The 15,627-nt window shown below is 51.1% G+C and overlaps 1 protein-coding gene across 1 annotated transcript in view; it reads left to right on the forward strand.

Moving 5' to 3' along the window:
• The window catches only part of FAM186B (family with sequence similarity 186 member B), a 45,762-nt gene that overhangs the window by 19,080 nt on the left and 11,055 nt on the right, over positions 1-15,627 (forward strand). The window contains exons 6-8 of the mRNA XM_062202494.1: positions 8,931-9,112; positions 9,656-9,841; positions 11,242-11,392. Of these exons, the coding sequence (XP_062058478.1) occupies positions 8,931-9,112; positions 9,656-9,841; positions 11,242-11,392 (519 nt within the window). The remainder of the gene's footprint in view (positions 1-8,930; positions 9,113-9,655; positions 9,842-11,241; positions 11,393-15,627) is intronic.

Genomic DNA, 15,627 nt, shown 5'->3' on the forward strand with positions numbered 1-15,627 from the left:
GCCGCCTCCCCCACGGGGACCTGACGCCAGCTCATTGAGACTGCTTGTTTCTGGGCTTTGCCTGCCCCTCGATGAGGAATCAACTTTCCCGGGTCCGTGAAGCCAGCTTCCATTTCTCCTTTGCTTCCAATATCCAACATTTTTGACCATTGTTTCTTTGGCTTTATGGGGATTATGCCTTTTTTTTTTTTTAAGGCAAAGTCTGCTTTTTTAAAATGTCAATTTCATTTGTATAATTCGCTAATATTAAGGATACAGTTTGGGGGGCTTTGACAAGTGTGTGTAGTTCTATTAACCACCATTATATCAACTACTTAGGACACTTTCGACAGTTCATTAGCGTTCTCTTTTTTTAAAATTTATTTATTTTGACATGCAGAGTTAGACAGTGAGAGAGAGACAGAGAGAAAGGTCTTCCTTTTTCCGTTGGTTCACCCCCCAAGTGGTGCTCTGCAGCCGGCGTACTGCGCCGATCTGAAGCCAGAAGCCAGGTACTTCCTCCCGGTCTCCCATGCGGGTGCAGGGCCCAAGGACCTGGGCCATCCTCCACTGCCCTCCCGGGCCACAGCAGAGAGCTGGACTGGAAGAGGGGCAACCAGGACAAAATCCAGCATCCCAACCGGGACTAGAACCTGGGATGCAGGCGCCGCAGGCGGAAGATTAGCCTAGTGAACCACGGCGCCGGCCTATAGCGTTCTCTTATGCCTTCCTTCCATGCCCTGGGTCCTACAAACCCTGTTCTGCTTTCTACAATTATAATTTATTATTATTATTTTTTATCAGAGACAAAGAGATCTTCCACCTGCTGGTTTGATCTCCAGGTGGCCACAACGGCTTTAGCTGAGCTGATTCGAAGCCAGGAGTCAGGAGCCTCTTCCGGGTCTCCTACGTGGGTGCAGGGGCCCAAGGACTTGAACCATTTTCTGCTCCTTTCCCAGGCAATTAGCTGGGAGCTGGATGGGAAGTGGAGCAGTTGGGACTTGAGCTGGTGCCCATATGGGATACCGACACTGCAGGTGTTAGCTTTACCTATTATGCCACAGCGCCAGTCCCCCTATAATTATAATTTTTTTAAATTTATTTTAATTTATTTGAAAGGCAGATAGAGAGAGGTCTTCCCTCTGCTGGTTTACTCCCCTGATTAGAGCTTTACCTTTTCTCGAATTCCACATGAATAGACTCATGGACTCATAATGTTTGCGTGTAGCGTTTCACCACATTGTTATGTCTTTTTATTCACTGGAAAGGCAGAGACAGACAGTGGGTCAGCTCCCCAAATGCTCACAACAGCCAGGGCTGGGCCAGACCACCACTGGGAGCCCGGAACTCAATCCAGGTCTCCCACATGGGTGGCTGGGACCCAACTACTTCAGCCGTACCTCTGCCTCTCATGGTGTGCATTAGCAGGGGAGCCAGGACTGGCCAGCTCACTGATCCGAGACATGGGCATCCCACACGGCAACTGTGTCACCCCAGCACAGAGCTGTTAATGTTGACCCCCATTGCTATGTGTGCTGGCAGTTCATCCCTTTGTATTACCAAATAATAACTCACTGGGTAGATAACTTGCATTGCTTCCAGTTTGTGGCTGTTGTGACTAAAGCTGCTATGAACATTAGCATAAAGTCTGTGTAGACTTGGAGTTGCTGGGTCATGTGCTAAGTGTACATTTAGCAATCTAATAAGTGACCAACCAACTCTTTTTCCGAAATGGTTGCACCATGGTTCCATTCTCATCAGCAACCAATGAGAATTCCTTGTTGCTCCAAACCTCCTTGTCAACACTTAGCAGGCTTTTGAATTTTAGCCATTCTGGATGGTGTGTAGTGGTATGTTGCTGGGGTTTTAATGCACACTTTCTTAATGATTAATAATGTAGATATCTTGCGTGCTGTGGCGTAGCAGGTAAAGCTACCACCTGCAGCACCAGCATCCCATATGGGCACCGGTTTGAGTCCCGGCTGCTCCACTTCTGATCCAGCTCTCTGCTATGGCATCAGTAGAAGATGGCTCAAATGCTTGGGCCCCTGCACGCACCACGTGGTTCGGATCAGCTCAGCTCTGGCCGTTGTGGCCATTTGGGGAATGAACCAACAAATGGAAGACCTCTCTCTGTCTCTCCCTCTATCTGTCTGTAACTCTACCTCTCAAATAAATAAATAAATCTTAAAAAAAATTATGTAGGCATCTTTTCATGTGCTTATTTGCCATGTCTTCTGTGGTGAAGTGTCTGTTGTATTGATTTTTAAGAGTTCTGTGTATATTCTGGATGAAGTTCTTTGTCAAATATATTTTTTGTGGATTTTGTCTTTCAACCTGTGGCACATCTTTTCTTTTACTTAATGTCTTTTGATTTAGTTGTAATTACTGAAATGCAATTTACCAATGATTTCTTCTGTATTCATTTGTTTTGTGTTCTATTTTTAAACATATTTGCCCAGTCCAAAGTCACAAAGATTTCTCGTGTATTTTCTTTTAGCAATTATGTGGCTTTACATTCAGGTCTGTGATATATTTTAAGTTAATGTGTACATGGTATAAAGTAGGAGTTGACGTTTTTGTTTTATATATTTTTAAAGGTTTATTTATTTATTTGTTTGAAAGGCAGAGATACAGAGAGAGGAGAGGTCTTCTATCTGCTGGTTCACTCCCAAAATGCCCTCAACAGCTAGAGCTGGGCCAGACCAAAGCCAGGAGCTGGGAGCTTCTTCTGGGTCTGCCACATCGGTGCAGCGGCCCAAGGACTTAGACCATCTTCTGTTGCTTTCCCAAGTGCAATAGCAGGGAGCAGGATTGGAAGCAGAGTGGCCAAGACTCGAACCAGCACCCATATGAGATGCTGGCACTGCAGGTGGTGGCTTTACCCGCTCCACCACAGCACTGACCCCTGTTTTATGTATTTTTTAATTTATTATTGTGAAATACAGAGAAGGAGAGAGATAGACAGAGACCTCTCATCTGCTGAGTCACTCCCCAGATGCCCACAACAGTCAAGCCTGGGCCAAACTAAAGCTGGGAGTCAGGACTTCAATCTGGTCCTCTGTGTGGATGGCAGAGACTGCTTGAGCCATCACCTGCTGCCTCCTGGGACGCACATCTGCAGGAAGCTGGAATTGGGAGCACAGCCAGGAATCAAGCCCAGGCGTTCCAGTGTGGGATGTGGGCATCCCCAGCAGTGTCTTTCCTGCTGCACCAGGCACTAGGCCTGTCTTATTTTTTGGCATATGGAAATCCCCTTGTTCTAGCACCATTTTTTAAAAGATTATCCTTTCCTCCACTGAATTGTCTTAATGCTTAAAAATTTTATTTATTTATTTGAAAGGCAAAATGACAGAGAGAGAGAGAGAGAGAGAGAGAGAGAGAGAGAGAGAGAGATCTCATCTGCTGGTTTACTCTCCAAATGGCTGTAGCAGCCAGGGCTGGGCCGTCTGGGTTGCCCACGTGGGTGACCGGAGCGCAAGTACTTGGGCCATCTTCTGCTAGGGTCATTAGCAGGGAGCTGGACCAGAAGTGGAACAGCCGGTACTCAAACCAGCCCTCTGATATAGGATGAACATCCCAAGTGGCAGCTTAACCCATTGCATCACAACAGCAAAAATCAATTGCCCACATGTGTGGTTCTTTTTCTAGAAGTTCTGTTTTGTTTCTTTGGTCTATATGTTTATCTTTTTGCCAATACCACACTGTCTGAATGACTTCAGTTTTGAAATCAGATAACAAATCTTCCAACTTTGGTTTTGTTTGTTTGTTTGTTTGTTTTGTCAAAAATGTTGGGTATGCCTGGTCGAGTTCCATACAGTTTTTAGCACCAGTTTGTCAATATTGTACAAAAAAAGGCTGCTTGGATTTTTATTGGGCTGATGTTGAAATAGGTCGATCTGGAGAGAAATGACATCGAAGCAGTATTTGTGCTTTCCGTGGGTGAGCGGGTACCTATGGCGCCTTGTGTGTGCTTGTTTTAGTTCTGTAAGTAGACGCTGCAGGTGCTTCACAACTGTGTAGTGAGGTGCATAGGCATCTCAGGTTAGTCAGTACTCTTGAAAACTTGGCCATTTATCCTTATGAAATGGTCTTCTTCATTCCTGGATGCGGTCCTTGTTCTTGGGTCTGTGTTGAAACAGTCACTCCTGTTTTCTGTTGAGTATTTGCATGGAAAATCCTTATCCTTTCAATTGAAGCCTGCCTGTGTCTTTGTATGTTAATTTGTGGTTTTAATTGATATATTATAGTTGGATCTTAATTTCTTAAGCAATCTCTGTCTCTGCCTTGTATTTGGAGGCTTCAGACCATGCACATTTAATGTTATCAGCTTGGTTGAGTTTATTTTTTATTTTTAAAAAAGATTTATTTTTATTTATTTGAAAGAGTTAGAGAGAGATAGAGACACAGAGAGAGAGGTCTTCCATTTGCTGGTTCACTCCCCAAATGACTGAAACGGCTGGAGCAGAGCTGATCTGAAGCCAGGAACTAAGAGCTTCTTCTAGGTCTCCCACGTGGGTGCAGGGGCCCAAGGACTTGGGCCATCCCCCATTGCTTTCCCAGGCCATAGCAGAGAGCTGGATCGGAAGTGGAGCAGCCGGGACTCAAAACTGGGGCCCATATGGTAAGCCAGTGCTTCAGGCTGGGGCGAGCTCCTGGCTTCTGGCTTTGGATTGGCCCAGCTTTAGTGTTGCAGCCATTCGGGGAGTAAGAGAGGAAGACTTCTCTCTCTCTCTCTCTCTCTCTGCCTCTGCGTCCATAACTCTGCCCTTAAATAAATAAATATATATATTATTTAAGCCCCTGGCTCCTGGCTTCGGATCGGCGCAGCTCTGGCTGTTGCGGCCAGTTGGGGAGTGAACCATCAGATGGAAGACCTCTCTCTCTTTCTCTCTCTCTCTCTCTCTCTCTCTCTCTCTCTGTCTCTCTGCCTCTCCTCTCTCTCTCTGTAAACTCTGACTTTCAAATTAATAAAAATAAATCTTAAAAAAAAAAAAAAGCTAGGAGCTTCTTCCAGGTCTCCCATGCAGGTACAGGGGCCCAAGCACTTGGGCCATCTTCCGTTGCTTTCCCAGGCCATAGCAGAGAGCTGAATTGGAAGTGGAGCAGCTGGGACTTGAACCACTGCCCACATGGGATGCCGGCACTGCAGGTGGCAGCTTTACCTGCTATACCACAGTGCCAGGCCCCCTGTCCATCTATTCTTTAGTCCTTTTTTCCTCTTTCCTGCCTTCTTCTGGAGTAATTTTGCTTCTTAATTTCATTTTATCTCCATGCTTTGTTATTTTTAATGGTTTGTCTGGGGCTTACAATACAAATTTTTATACATGATACTTTCAAATAGTATTATATCACTTCATATATAAAAATAGTATTATATGATTTCGTGTATAAAACTTTCCAACGTTATCCATCCACTTCTCCCTCCTAGCCTTTCTCCTTTTGTTCCCAGACGCCTTGCCAAGATATATATATATATATATATATATATATATATATCCTCTAATACATTATCACTTTTTCTTTACACACTTATAATCTTTCTTTAAAATAGATTTATTTATTTATTTGAAAGAATTACAGAGAGAGGAAGAAACCGAAAAAGATCTTCCATCTGCTGGTTCACTGCCCAGATGACTGCAACAGCCAGGGCTGGGCCAGGCTGAAGCCAGGAGCCAGGAGCTTCTTCTGGGTCTCCCACGTGGGTGCAGGGGCCCAAGGACTTGGGCCATCCTCTGCAGCTTTCCCAGGCCATGAGCAGGGAGCTGGATTGGAAGTGGAAGTGGGGCAGCTGGGACAGGAATCGTTGCCCGTATGGGATGCTGGCATTGCAGGCGGTGGCTTTGCCCGCTGTGCCCGACATTTACCTGCACATTCACCATTTCCAGCGCTGGTTCTTCCCTAGTGCAGATCCACGTTTCTATCTGGTCCCGTTCTTCTGCCTGAAGCCCTTCACATCTCACAGCGCTCACCTGCTCGTGATGAATTCTCAGTTCCCGTAAGGTTTCTTTGGCTTCCGGTTTGGAAAGCGATTTTGCTGGATATAGAATCCAGAGTGGGTGGTTTTTCCTTTCAGTCCTTTAAAGATGCGAACACAGACTCCTCCCGCTGGGACATGAGCTCCGAGGCCAGCTCTGCCTGTCCTTGCCTGGTGGGTCTTCCTCCTGCACCTGCCGTGTGGCCCCTCTGCAGGTTCCCCGGGCTCTGTCCTGTGTGCTTCCTTCCTCTCTCCCTGCGCTCTGCGAATCCTCCCCACCTCGGCCTTCTGAGCTCTAAACATCCTCCGTGACTCGGCACAGCTGCCAGGCTCTGCCAGGGCCCCACCTGCAGGCCGGACACTCGGTCTCTCGCTTTGCTTTCTCTCACGGACCACCTACTTCATTCCCTACCGTCTGAGCATCTGACAGTCATTGATTCATATGTTAGGATTCTTTTGTAATGCTGAAAGTCCCAAAGGTTCCCAATGTGACGAGTTTTATTCTATACTCAGTGAACAGTTTTTGGTATATGTGAAGGGACTTCCAAAAATTCATGGAAATAGAGCTGGTTAAGCTGCTGCTTACGGACACTAGCATCCCTTATCAGAGGACCAGGCTGCACCTGGCTGCTCCACTTCCCATCCAGCTCCCTGCTAATGCACTTGGGAAAGTAGCAGAGGATTATCCGAGTACTTGGGCCCCTGCCACCTACATGAGAGGGCGTTCTTGGCTCCTGGCTCCTGGCTTCTGCCTGGTCCAGCCTTAGCCATTTTGGGAGTGAACCAGCAGATAGAAGATTCTCTCTTTCAATCTCTCTCGCCTCTCAAATAAGTAAACTTTTTTTAAAAAAGTTCATAGAGGCCGGCGCCGTGGCTCAACAGGCTAATCCTCCGCCTTGCGGCGCCGGCACACCGGGTTCTAGTCCCGGTCGGGGCACCGATCCTGTCCCGGTTGCCCCTCTTCCAGGCCAGCTCTCTGCTGTGGCCAGGGAGTGCAGTGGAGGATGGCCCAAGTGTTTGGGCTCTGCACCCCATGGGAGACCAGGAGAAGCACCTGGCTCCTGCCATCGGAACAGCGCGGTGCGCCGGCCGCAGCGCGCTACCGCGGCGGCCATTGGAGGGTGAACCAACGGCAAAGGAAGACCTTTCTCTCTGTCTCTCTCTCTCTCTCACTGTCCACTCTGCCTGTCAAAAAAAAAAAAAAAAAGTTCATAGAAAATGAAATTAAAAGATAAGTTTAATTTGTTGCAAAAAATTTAAAAGCTATGCATAATTATAACTTTTTTGAAAACTTCTCATATTCATGGATTTCAAAGTTTTCTCATACCAAAGTAAGCGTATCTTTTAATTCCATTTTCCATAAACCTTTTGAAGTACCCTCATCCTTGCATCCTTTTTTCATTTTTTAAAAATTTATTTTATTTATTTAAAAGACAGAGTTACAGAGAGAGGTAGAAAGAGAGATCTTTCATCTGCTGGTTCACTCCCCAGTTGGCCACAACAGCCAGAGCTGAGCCGATCCGAAGCCAGGAGCCAGGAGTTTCTTCCAGGTCTCCCACGCAGGTGCAGGGGCCCAAGGACTTGGGCCATCTTCTACTGCTTACCCCAGCCCATTAGCAGGGAGCTGGATTGGAAGTGGACCTCTGCCACCGCCATGGGAGACCCACATGGCTGCTGGCTTCAGCCTGGCCCAGCACTGGCTGTTGTGGCCATCTCAGGAGTAAACCAGTGATTGGAAGATCTCTCTCTGATTGGAAGATCTCTCTCTCTCTATCTCTATCTCCCCGTCTCTCTGTAATTCTGACTGTTAGATAAATAATTTAGATAAATAAATGTTGTCTCATTTTATATAAGGAACTTGAGTTTGGTATCCAAGGCGGGCGGGGTCCTGGAACTGATACTCTGTGGATACCAAGTGATGGCTCTAATCTGAATCACCAAAAAAAAAAAAAAGCAAAAGCAAAAGCAAACTTACTGTCAGATGGGGGATCCTTGAAACTTCTGACATTTACAGTAGATCCAAAATAGTACAGAATTTAAAAAAAAAAAATCAAAACCCATAAGGCAAAGAGATAATAGCTAACATTTTGGAGTGATGGGGTCAAAAAAAAAAACAACTTATCTCTTCCCTTTTCAATGCTTTATATATATAGCTTTCGGCTTCTCTGACTTCTTTTAATTTTTTTGGGTTGCTGTTTTGCCCATCTTCCAGCCTCTACAAAAAAAAAAAAAAAGGAAAAACAGGGGAATAACCCAGCAAAACTCATTCCCCAGTGGGGCTATTAATAATTGCTGTTCCCGGCACAGCTCAAGGGCTGGGCTGACATCTCCACGCTGCCTTTGTGTGGTGGGGATGGCTCCTTGTGCCACCCCCAGGGTCACATCCTTCCCCAGCGACTCTCGGGCACGGGCTCTCCAATGCACTCATGTGGCTGCCGCAAGCCCTCCCGCGGGACCTGGGGCAAAGGGAGTTTGCTTTCAGCTTCCTCTGCTTCTCCCCCAGTGACCGGGGCCAGAAAAGCAGCCAGTGCTGTCATGGCTCATGGTGGGTAGCGGGGGGCACGGAGAGGGTAGGGGGTTGGAGGAACTGGAAAAGCCACAGCAGCAACCCGGCGCTCCAGGGATCCGCCCAGGTCAGGGGGCGCCCCCCTGTGCGTGCTCAATCAGCACCTTGGCTGCGGAACCAGAGATACTCAGTATGCTCCAAGCACAGCCTGGCCTCGTGCCCTGAACCCTACAAGCGCTCTCTTCCGCCTTCCCTTCGCAACAAAGGAAACAAACAGCAACTAACACCACAAGCAAGAACTCAGGGCATGTCTAGGAACGCGCAAGGCCCTGGCTTCCGGGCGGCTTCTACCTGGTGGGATTCCCAGGGCCCTGCCCTCTTCCCCCAGCCCCGGGCCAGGCAGTGCGCCTTCCCCCTGCGGAAGTGTTAACTTCCTGTCTGCCCACGCCTCTCTGCCGGCTCCCCTAGCTGCAGCTGGAGTGGAACATCCACCTGAGCATCCCGGGGGTCACCTCCAGGAAGCCGAGGAAATGCAAGTCTCTCTCGGCCGTGCCCTGGCGGCGCCTCTGCTCTGCCAGCCCCACCAGCCCCACCGGCAAGCAGCCCTCTCAGTGTAGGCGTCGGGAATGCGTGTCCCCGCGGATGATCCGGTAGGCACGGGAAGCTGGGGGGTGGGGCAGGGGCAGGGATGGATGGCCCGACCGGGGAGGGTGGCAGCAGGCTGGGCGCACAGACTGGCAAAGATCACGCCCTCCCGCCAAGAGGCAAGGTCCCTCCCTGTCTTAGCTGCCTTGCCCAGCTCCTGCCCATTGACCCAGAGAAGGGGCGTATGTGACTCAGGGTGGGTTCCAAGGGCTGCCTTGATCAGCCGCCTGCTGATGCTGGCCCTGGGGGCAGCAGTGATGGCTCAAATCATTGGGTTCCTGCCACCCACGTGGGAGACCCGGATTGAGTCTCTAGCTCTGGCCAACGCCGGTATTTGGAGAGTGAACTAGCAGATGAGAGCTGTCTCCATCTGTCTCTCTGTCTCTTAAATAAGTTTAATAACGAAAGATTGCTGGGAACCACAGATTTACTCGCACCTTATTGAAGCCTGGTTCTGGAGGTGCAGCCCCATCCCTCCACAACTTCACAGCGTCTGCACGTGTCTAACTCTGTGTCTTCACCTCCTGCCCACCTCACCCCACCCCCAGCCAAGCAGCGAACCAGATGGAAGCCGTCTGGAAGACGGATGTGGCCTCCTCCAGTCACCCCATAGAAAAAAAGACGCCCATGAGCTTCCCCTGGGGTCCCCAGGGGTGCTTCCCAGACATCCCCCGGCTGCTGGCAGTGCAGGTGCACCCCCCCGACCACAGGGGCTTGGCAGTCCTCCAGGCCCGGTAAGGAGCAAGGCTGGGTGGTTAACCTGGATGCAGGGAGACGTGCCCACCGAAGGCAGAGGCCACAGAGCCCCCTGCCCCTGTCCAGCAGCCCAGGAAATCCCGGTCCAGACATTTAACAGTAACCTTGTTGATTGGCCCACATCAGACACGGGAGGCTAGCCTGTGTCACTCATCCCTGCCGGTGCCTCTGCAGCTCTCCCAACATGCTTTGCACACCACGTGGGGAGATCACAGAAGGTACTTGCCCTTAGCTCCGCCCTGGCTACGTCTGGCCTGGGCCCCGGGCGGTGCTCAGGGACAGCCAGGTATTGGATCAGAAGTGGAAGAGCCAGGTCTTGAACCTGGTGTCCGTATGGGATGCTGGCATTGCAGATGGCGGCTTTACCGGGCTGCAGCCAGGTGTAGGAATGGACGAGGAGGAAAGCAGGGCTTGGGTGATGAGCCTGAGTGTTGGGCCTGGGACTGCCTTTGTCATGTCATCTCCAGGAACTCTGCACGGGAGGAGCACTGGAGGGGAGGGAGCCCGACTCAGGAGGCAGAAACTGTGTTCTGGTGACAAGAGGGGCAGCCGTCACTGTGGAAGACACAAGGCTCCTTCAAGGAACCTTTCTGGGTTGCCGATTCCATGTGCCTCCTCCTGGTGTTGGCCTCACTCCAGCTAAAGATGCCAGAGGACCCTGATGCCTGCCCAAGCAGACCTGAGCCCAACCAAGAGCTGGGAGAGGCCAGCATTGCCCTCCCTGGGGGGGGGGGGGGGTTGGTGAGACGGGGCGGCTCGGCAGCCTCAGTGCAGGCCAGAGTGCCCGGCTGTGCCTCTGCCCTGAAATGGGCCTGCATGGCCCAGCTGGATGGGTGCCTCAGAACCCACCTAGTGCAGACACGGGGAGTTCAGTTCCTGGGAGTCCCGAGATGGGGCGAGGGTGCTGTCATTACCGGTGTTAGTACTGGTTAGTACTGGTGTTAGTTAGGGCTCCCCGACAGGTTGGGGAGGTGTGTGTGTCTGCACAGCCCAACTGGCCTGTCCCGGTCTTGCACGGGGACCGTTCCCTCATGCATGCGCAGACCCACACAGCCGTCCCGCGGGCTGCAGACTAGAACTTGACAGCAGGGAGATGAGGTGGGGGTAGGGGGCAAAAGCCTGGGGGAGGGTGGAGGAGGAACAGGTGCAGGAGGGAAGGGGAAGGCTTGTGCGAAGAAAGACAAGAGGCGGACTCACAAGAAGAGGATTCGGGAGCCCCTGGGATTTGACCCAAATGGTGCAGCAGGTAGTTCCGTTCCACGTCCAGGTCCAGTCTGAGCCCAGTGCAGCTTGGACTGGGCTCTCAGAAGCTCCTGGGTGAGCTGGGTGGGTGGGCAGTCCCATGCCCAGGGCCTGTCTCAGTCCCTGCAACCTGCAGCTGTGTTAACGCTTTCAGTGCCTCTGCTGCCCGAAAGAAGCGATGCCAGGAACCTACGGATGAGGCAGCCGAGCCTGTTGGCGAAAAACCAAGCAAGCCACTTCCTGGAACCGCGAAAAGCCCGAAGGACAGAGGCGGCCCCAACTTCAGGGTGACTTAAAAAACATCGTGTGGGAACTTGTTCCACATGCAGGCTCCCAGCTGGTGCTTTTACACAACTGCTCTGGCCGTCGCTCAGCACTGCTCCCCTCCTCCAGTGCCCAAACTGCACATTTTTAATAAAAGAAGGTTGGTGGCTTTTTAAATCAGTCTCATTGCTGTCACCCGGCCCACCTCCATTCGTTTTTGGAAGCTGGGCACCGTCAGAGAGGGCCTCCCGGTGTTGTCTCCATCCCACGGGACAGCCACGCTCAGGGTCTAGAACTCTTCATTCAAACCAAGACATGGACGAGCAAGTACCTGGCACACCAGGGATTGGCATGCGTGCCCCCACAGAAGGTAAGGACAGGGACCGGCGCTGTGGCGTAGAGGGTGGGGCGTCCGTCTGCAGTGCCGGCATCCCGTATGGGCTCCAGTTCTAGTCCCAGCTGCTCCACTTTCAATCCAGCTCTCTGCTATGGCCTGGGAAAGCAGTAGAAGATGGCCCAAGTCCTTGGGCCCCTGCACCCATGTGGGAGACCTGGAGGAAGTGCCTGGCTCCTGGCTTTGGATCAGCACAGCTCCCGCCATTGTGGTCAACTAGGGAGTGAACCAGTGGATGGAAAATCTCTCTCTCTATCTCTCTCTTTCTCTCTCTCTCTCTCTATCTGCCTCTTCTTTCTGTAACTCTGACTTTCAAGTAAATAAATAAGCCTTTAAAAAAAGATGAGGGCAAAAGGAAACAACAGCACAAGCGGAGCCACGCACCCCAGGAGGGCGGCAGGGGGAGTGCGTCCCTGCAGAGTGGGGACAGAGGTGGCTTAGGTGTCCACAGCAGGCTCCAGGGCTGGAGGCCGTGGGCCAGTCTGGCCCTTTGGGGAAGATCCCCCTCGATCGCTTCGTTCAGCTCTCAGCACCTTCCTGCTCCCCTCCCCACACCCAGCTCAGCCTCCCCGTCCCGTCCGCCCCCACTCACCCAGCCACACCTGGCCTGGGCGGACGTGGCCCTATCCAGAGACCCATATCCAGAGGTTCCTTCTCAGGAACGGCGCCCACCATTGTGTAAGTAAGCAGCCAGCTCCCGGGATGCTGTCAGGAGGTGGGATTTGGGGGCTTTAGGACAGCACAAGGGCTCCCAGTGAGAGGGGAGGGAGGTGAGGGGCTGCAGCCAGGCCCCAGGCCTCCCACCAGTCATGTCAAGGGTTTAAGTAATCTGTTTTTTCTTTTTTAAAGATTTATTTATTTGAAAGTCAGAGTTACACAGAGAGAGGAGAGGCAGAAAGAGACAGAGAGGTCTTCCATCCTCTGGTTCACTCCCCAGATGGCTGCAACAGCCGGAGCTGCACAGATCCGAAGCCAGGAGCTAGGACTTCTTCCAGGTCTTCCACGTGGATGCAGGGGCCCAAGGACTTGGGCCATCTTCCACTGCTTTCCCAGGCCATAGCAGAGAGCTGGATGGAAAGTGGAGCAGCTGAGACCCGAACTGGCGTCCATATTGCATGCCGGCACTGTGGTCGGCGGCTTTACCCCCATGCCACAGTGCCGGCCCCGGGATTAAGTAATTTGATGGATGTTTAGAACCTTGCTGTGGAAGTTAACCAGCTACTGAGTGAGTTACTTCACGTGTAGTTGGCTGTGACTTCTCAGCAGTCATCCTACATACAGAGAACCTAAGAAGTTGGGGAAGTATTATTAGAGTATTTTACATATTAAATTTGTTGGTGAATGGAACTGATAACATTAGGTTTATAAACACTTTATTTTAACATTTTAATTGTTTTTTACATTGTACACATATATACATATTGTGTGTATATATTTTGTATGTATATATTTTATATATACATATTTTATGTATTACATATATACATATTTTTTAAAAGTTTTTTTATTTATTTGGAAGGCAGAGTTACAGAGAGGCAGAGGCAGAGAGAGAAAGGTCTTCCATCTACTGGTTTCAATCCCTAAATGGCTGCAATGGCTGGAGCTGGGCTGATCCGAAGCCAGGAGCCAGGAGCTTCTTCTAGGTCTCCCACACGGGTGCAGGGGCCCAAGGACTTGGGCCGTCTTCTGCTGCTTTCCCAGGCCATAGCAGAGAGCTGGATTGGAAGTGGAGCAGCCGGGACTAGAACCAGAGCCCATACGGGATATCGGCACTGCAGACGGAGGCCCCACCCACCACAGCACAGTCCTGGCCCCTAAATATGTATTTTTACATGTTAAAGGTTTCCTATGTTTCTGTGGGTTCTTAGCGTTGAGCTAAAGGTGCCCAGTGAATCACCCTGCTCTGGTGCTGCAGGTCTTCTGACTCTGGGTGGCCTCAGCCAGCGAGTAGAGTGCCTGACTGCTTGCTCTGCTTTCCAAACTGGGAAGAGAACAGGGGTGTGTGTGTTTGCGCATGCATGCATGTGCTCACGTGTGGTCATTCCTCAGCATCCCTAGAGGATTGGTTCCAGGACAATGACCCATCCCCAGGACACCAAAAATCCATGGATACTCAAGTTCCCTATATATAAAGGTATCCTGGGGCCGGCGCTATGGCGCAGTGGGTTAACGCCCTGGCCTGAAGTGCCGGCATCCCATATGGGTGCTGGTTCAACTTGGCTGCTCCACTTCTGATTCAGCTCTCTGCTATGGCCTGGGAAAGCAGCAAAAGATGGCCCAAGTCCTTGGGCCCCTGCACCTACATGGGAGACCTGGAAGAAGCTCCTGGCTCCAGGCTTCGGATCAGCTCAGCTCCAGCCATTGTGGCCAATTGGGAAGTGAACCAGAAGATGGAAGACCTCTCTCTCTCTCCGTAACTCTGCCTTTCAAATAAATAAATAAATAAATAAATAAATCTTTTTTAAAAAAAGAGAGAAAAAGAAATGAAAACCCTATCAGCAGATAGGAAGAATCCCTTCAACAGGTTTGTCAACAAACTGGACGAAAGCAAAGAGGGAAAATGCGTGAACTTGAAGCAAGCCCAATGGAAACCCACCGAGCTGCAACAGAAATGCAGTGGAAACAACCACCCACCCCAAAACTAAGTACCCACAGTGTTCAGATGGCCTAACTCAGGGGATCAAAGTGCAAGAAGGAGATGAGCGAAGAGAATCACTGAGAACTTCCCAGGTTAATGAGGGACAAGCTCCGAGAACCCACACAGAATAAACACCGAGCGTAGCACAATCTGCCGGGATGGAGGGCGCATCCTGAGACAGCCAGAAAGAAGAGGCCAGATTACAACGAAAAGTAAGACCTACAGCAGCCTTCCCACACAGATGCCGCCAGCCAGGAGCCCTGGCTGATTCAGTGGTCTTCCAGAACACTCCCCAGCTCGGGGCCCACCTCGCCCGGGCAGCTGACTGTTAGCTGCAAAAGTGATGGTGGGGATGGGACGGTGCTGAGCCGAGCAGCACCCCAAGGCCTGGAGCCTCCCCTGCCCTCCCCCTCTCTCGCCTGCCCCATCACCCTCTGAGTTGGCAGGAGCAGAGGAAGTGGGTACCCGCACCCTGATCTGAGTCCTCCTCCAGGCAAGCTCCCCAGGGTCCACCTGCTGTCCCCAATTCTCTCCCTGGAGCTGAGCTGCCCGGGACAGTGGACGTCTGAGTGCAGCGGGCACACCAGCCCCGGCTCTGCTGACGGAATGGTCACGGCCACTGGCGACCCTCTGTGAGCGGTCAGTAACCTAGGGTCGCCATGGGGGGTCGCCATGGGGCTCCCGTTCGCAGTTCTGTGAGCCCCTGTCACCTCATCCTAGAGTTCACTTCCTGCGGAAGCCACAAGGAGGCAGCAAAGTGCCTGTTAAGGGTCTCAGGGGCCTTGGTGGGAGAGGCGAAATCGACCACGCCGCATCTTGGTGATGGCTGTGCTTCCCTAAGGCATTTCTTCAGCCGTATCCGTTACAGCCCCAAAGAGTGAAGCGGCCTGGCCCTGAGACACAAGTTCCCCGCACAGCTGAGTGCCGGTGACGTGGCAGTGTCTCCTGAGTTGTTGATTGTTTTGCCGTGTTCAAGAACCAGGGCGTGGCCTGCGATATCATGACACATGAGTGTATTTTGGTTTTCCTCCATACTTCCTGTTTCATAACTCCCTTCTCCTGGGCAGGCCACGGTAACTAGAATTTCTCTTCCACAAGGTGAGTCGTGGAAATTCTAATCACGAGGGGGCTGGTGCTGTGGTGCAGCGGGTTAATGCCCCAGCCTGCAGTGCCAGCATCCCATATGGGCACTGGTTTGAGTCCCGACTGCTCTACTTCTGATCCAG

Source organism: Lepus europaeus, chromosome 10 (genome assembly GCF_033115175.1).
Source record: "Lepus europaeus isolate LE1 chromosome 10, mLepTim1.pri, whole genome shotgun sequence".
Taxonomy (NCBI): Eukaryota; Metazoa; Chordata; class Mammalia; order Lagomorpha; family Leporidae; genus Lepus; species Lepus europaeus.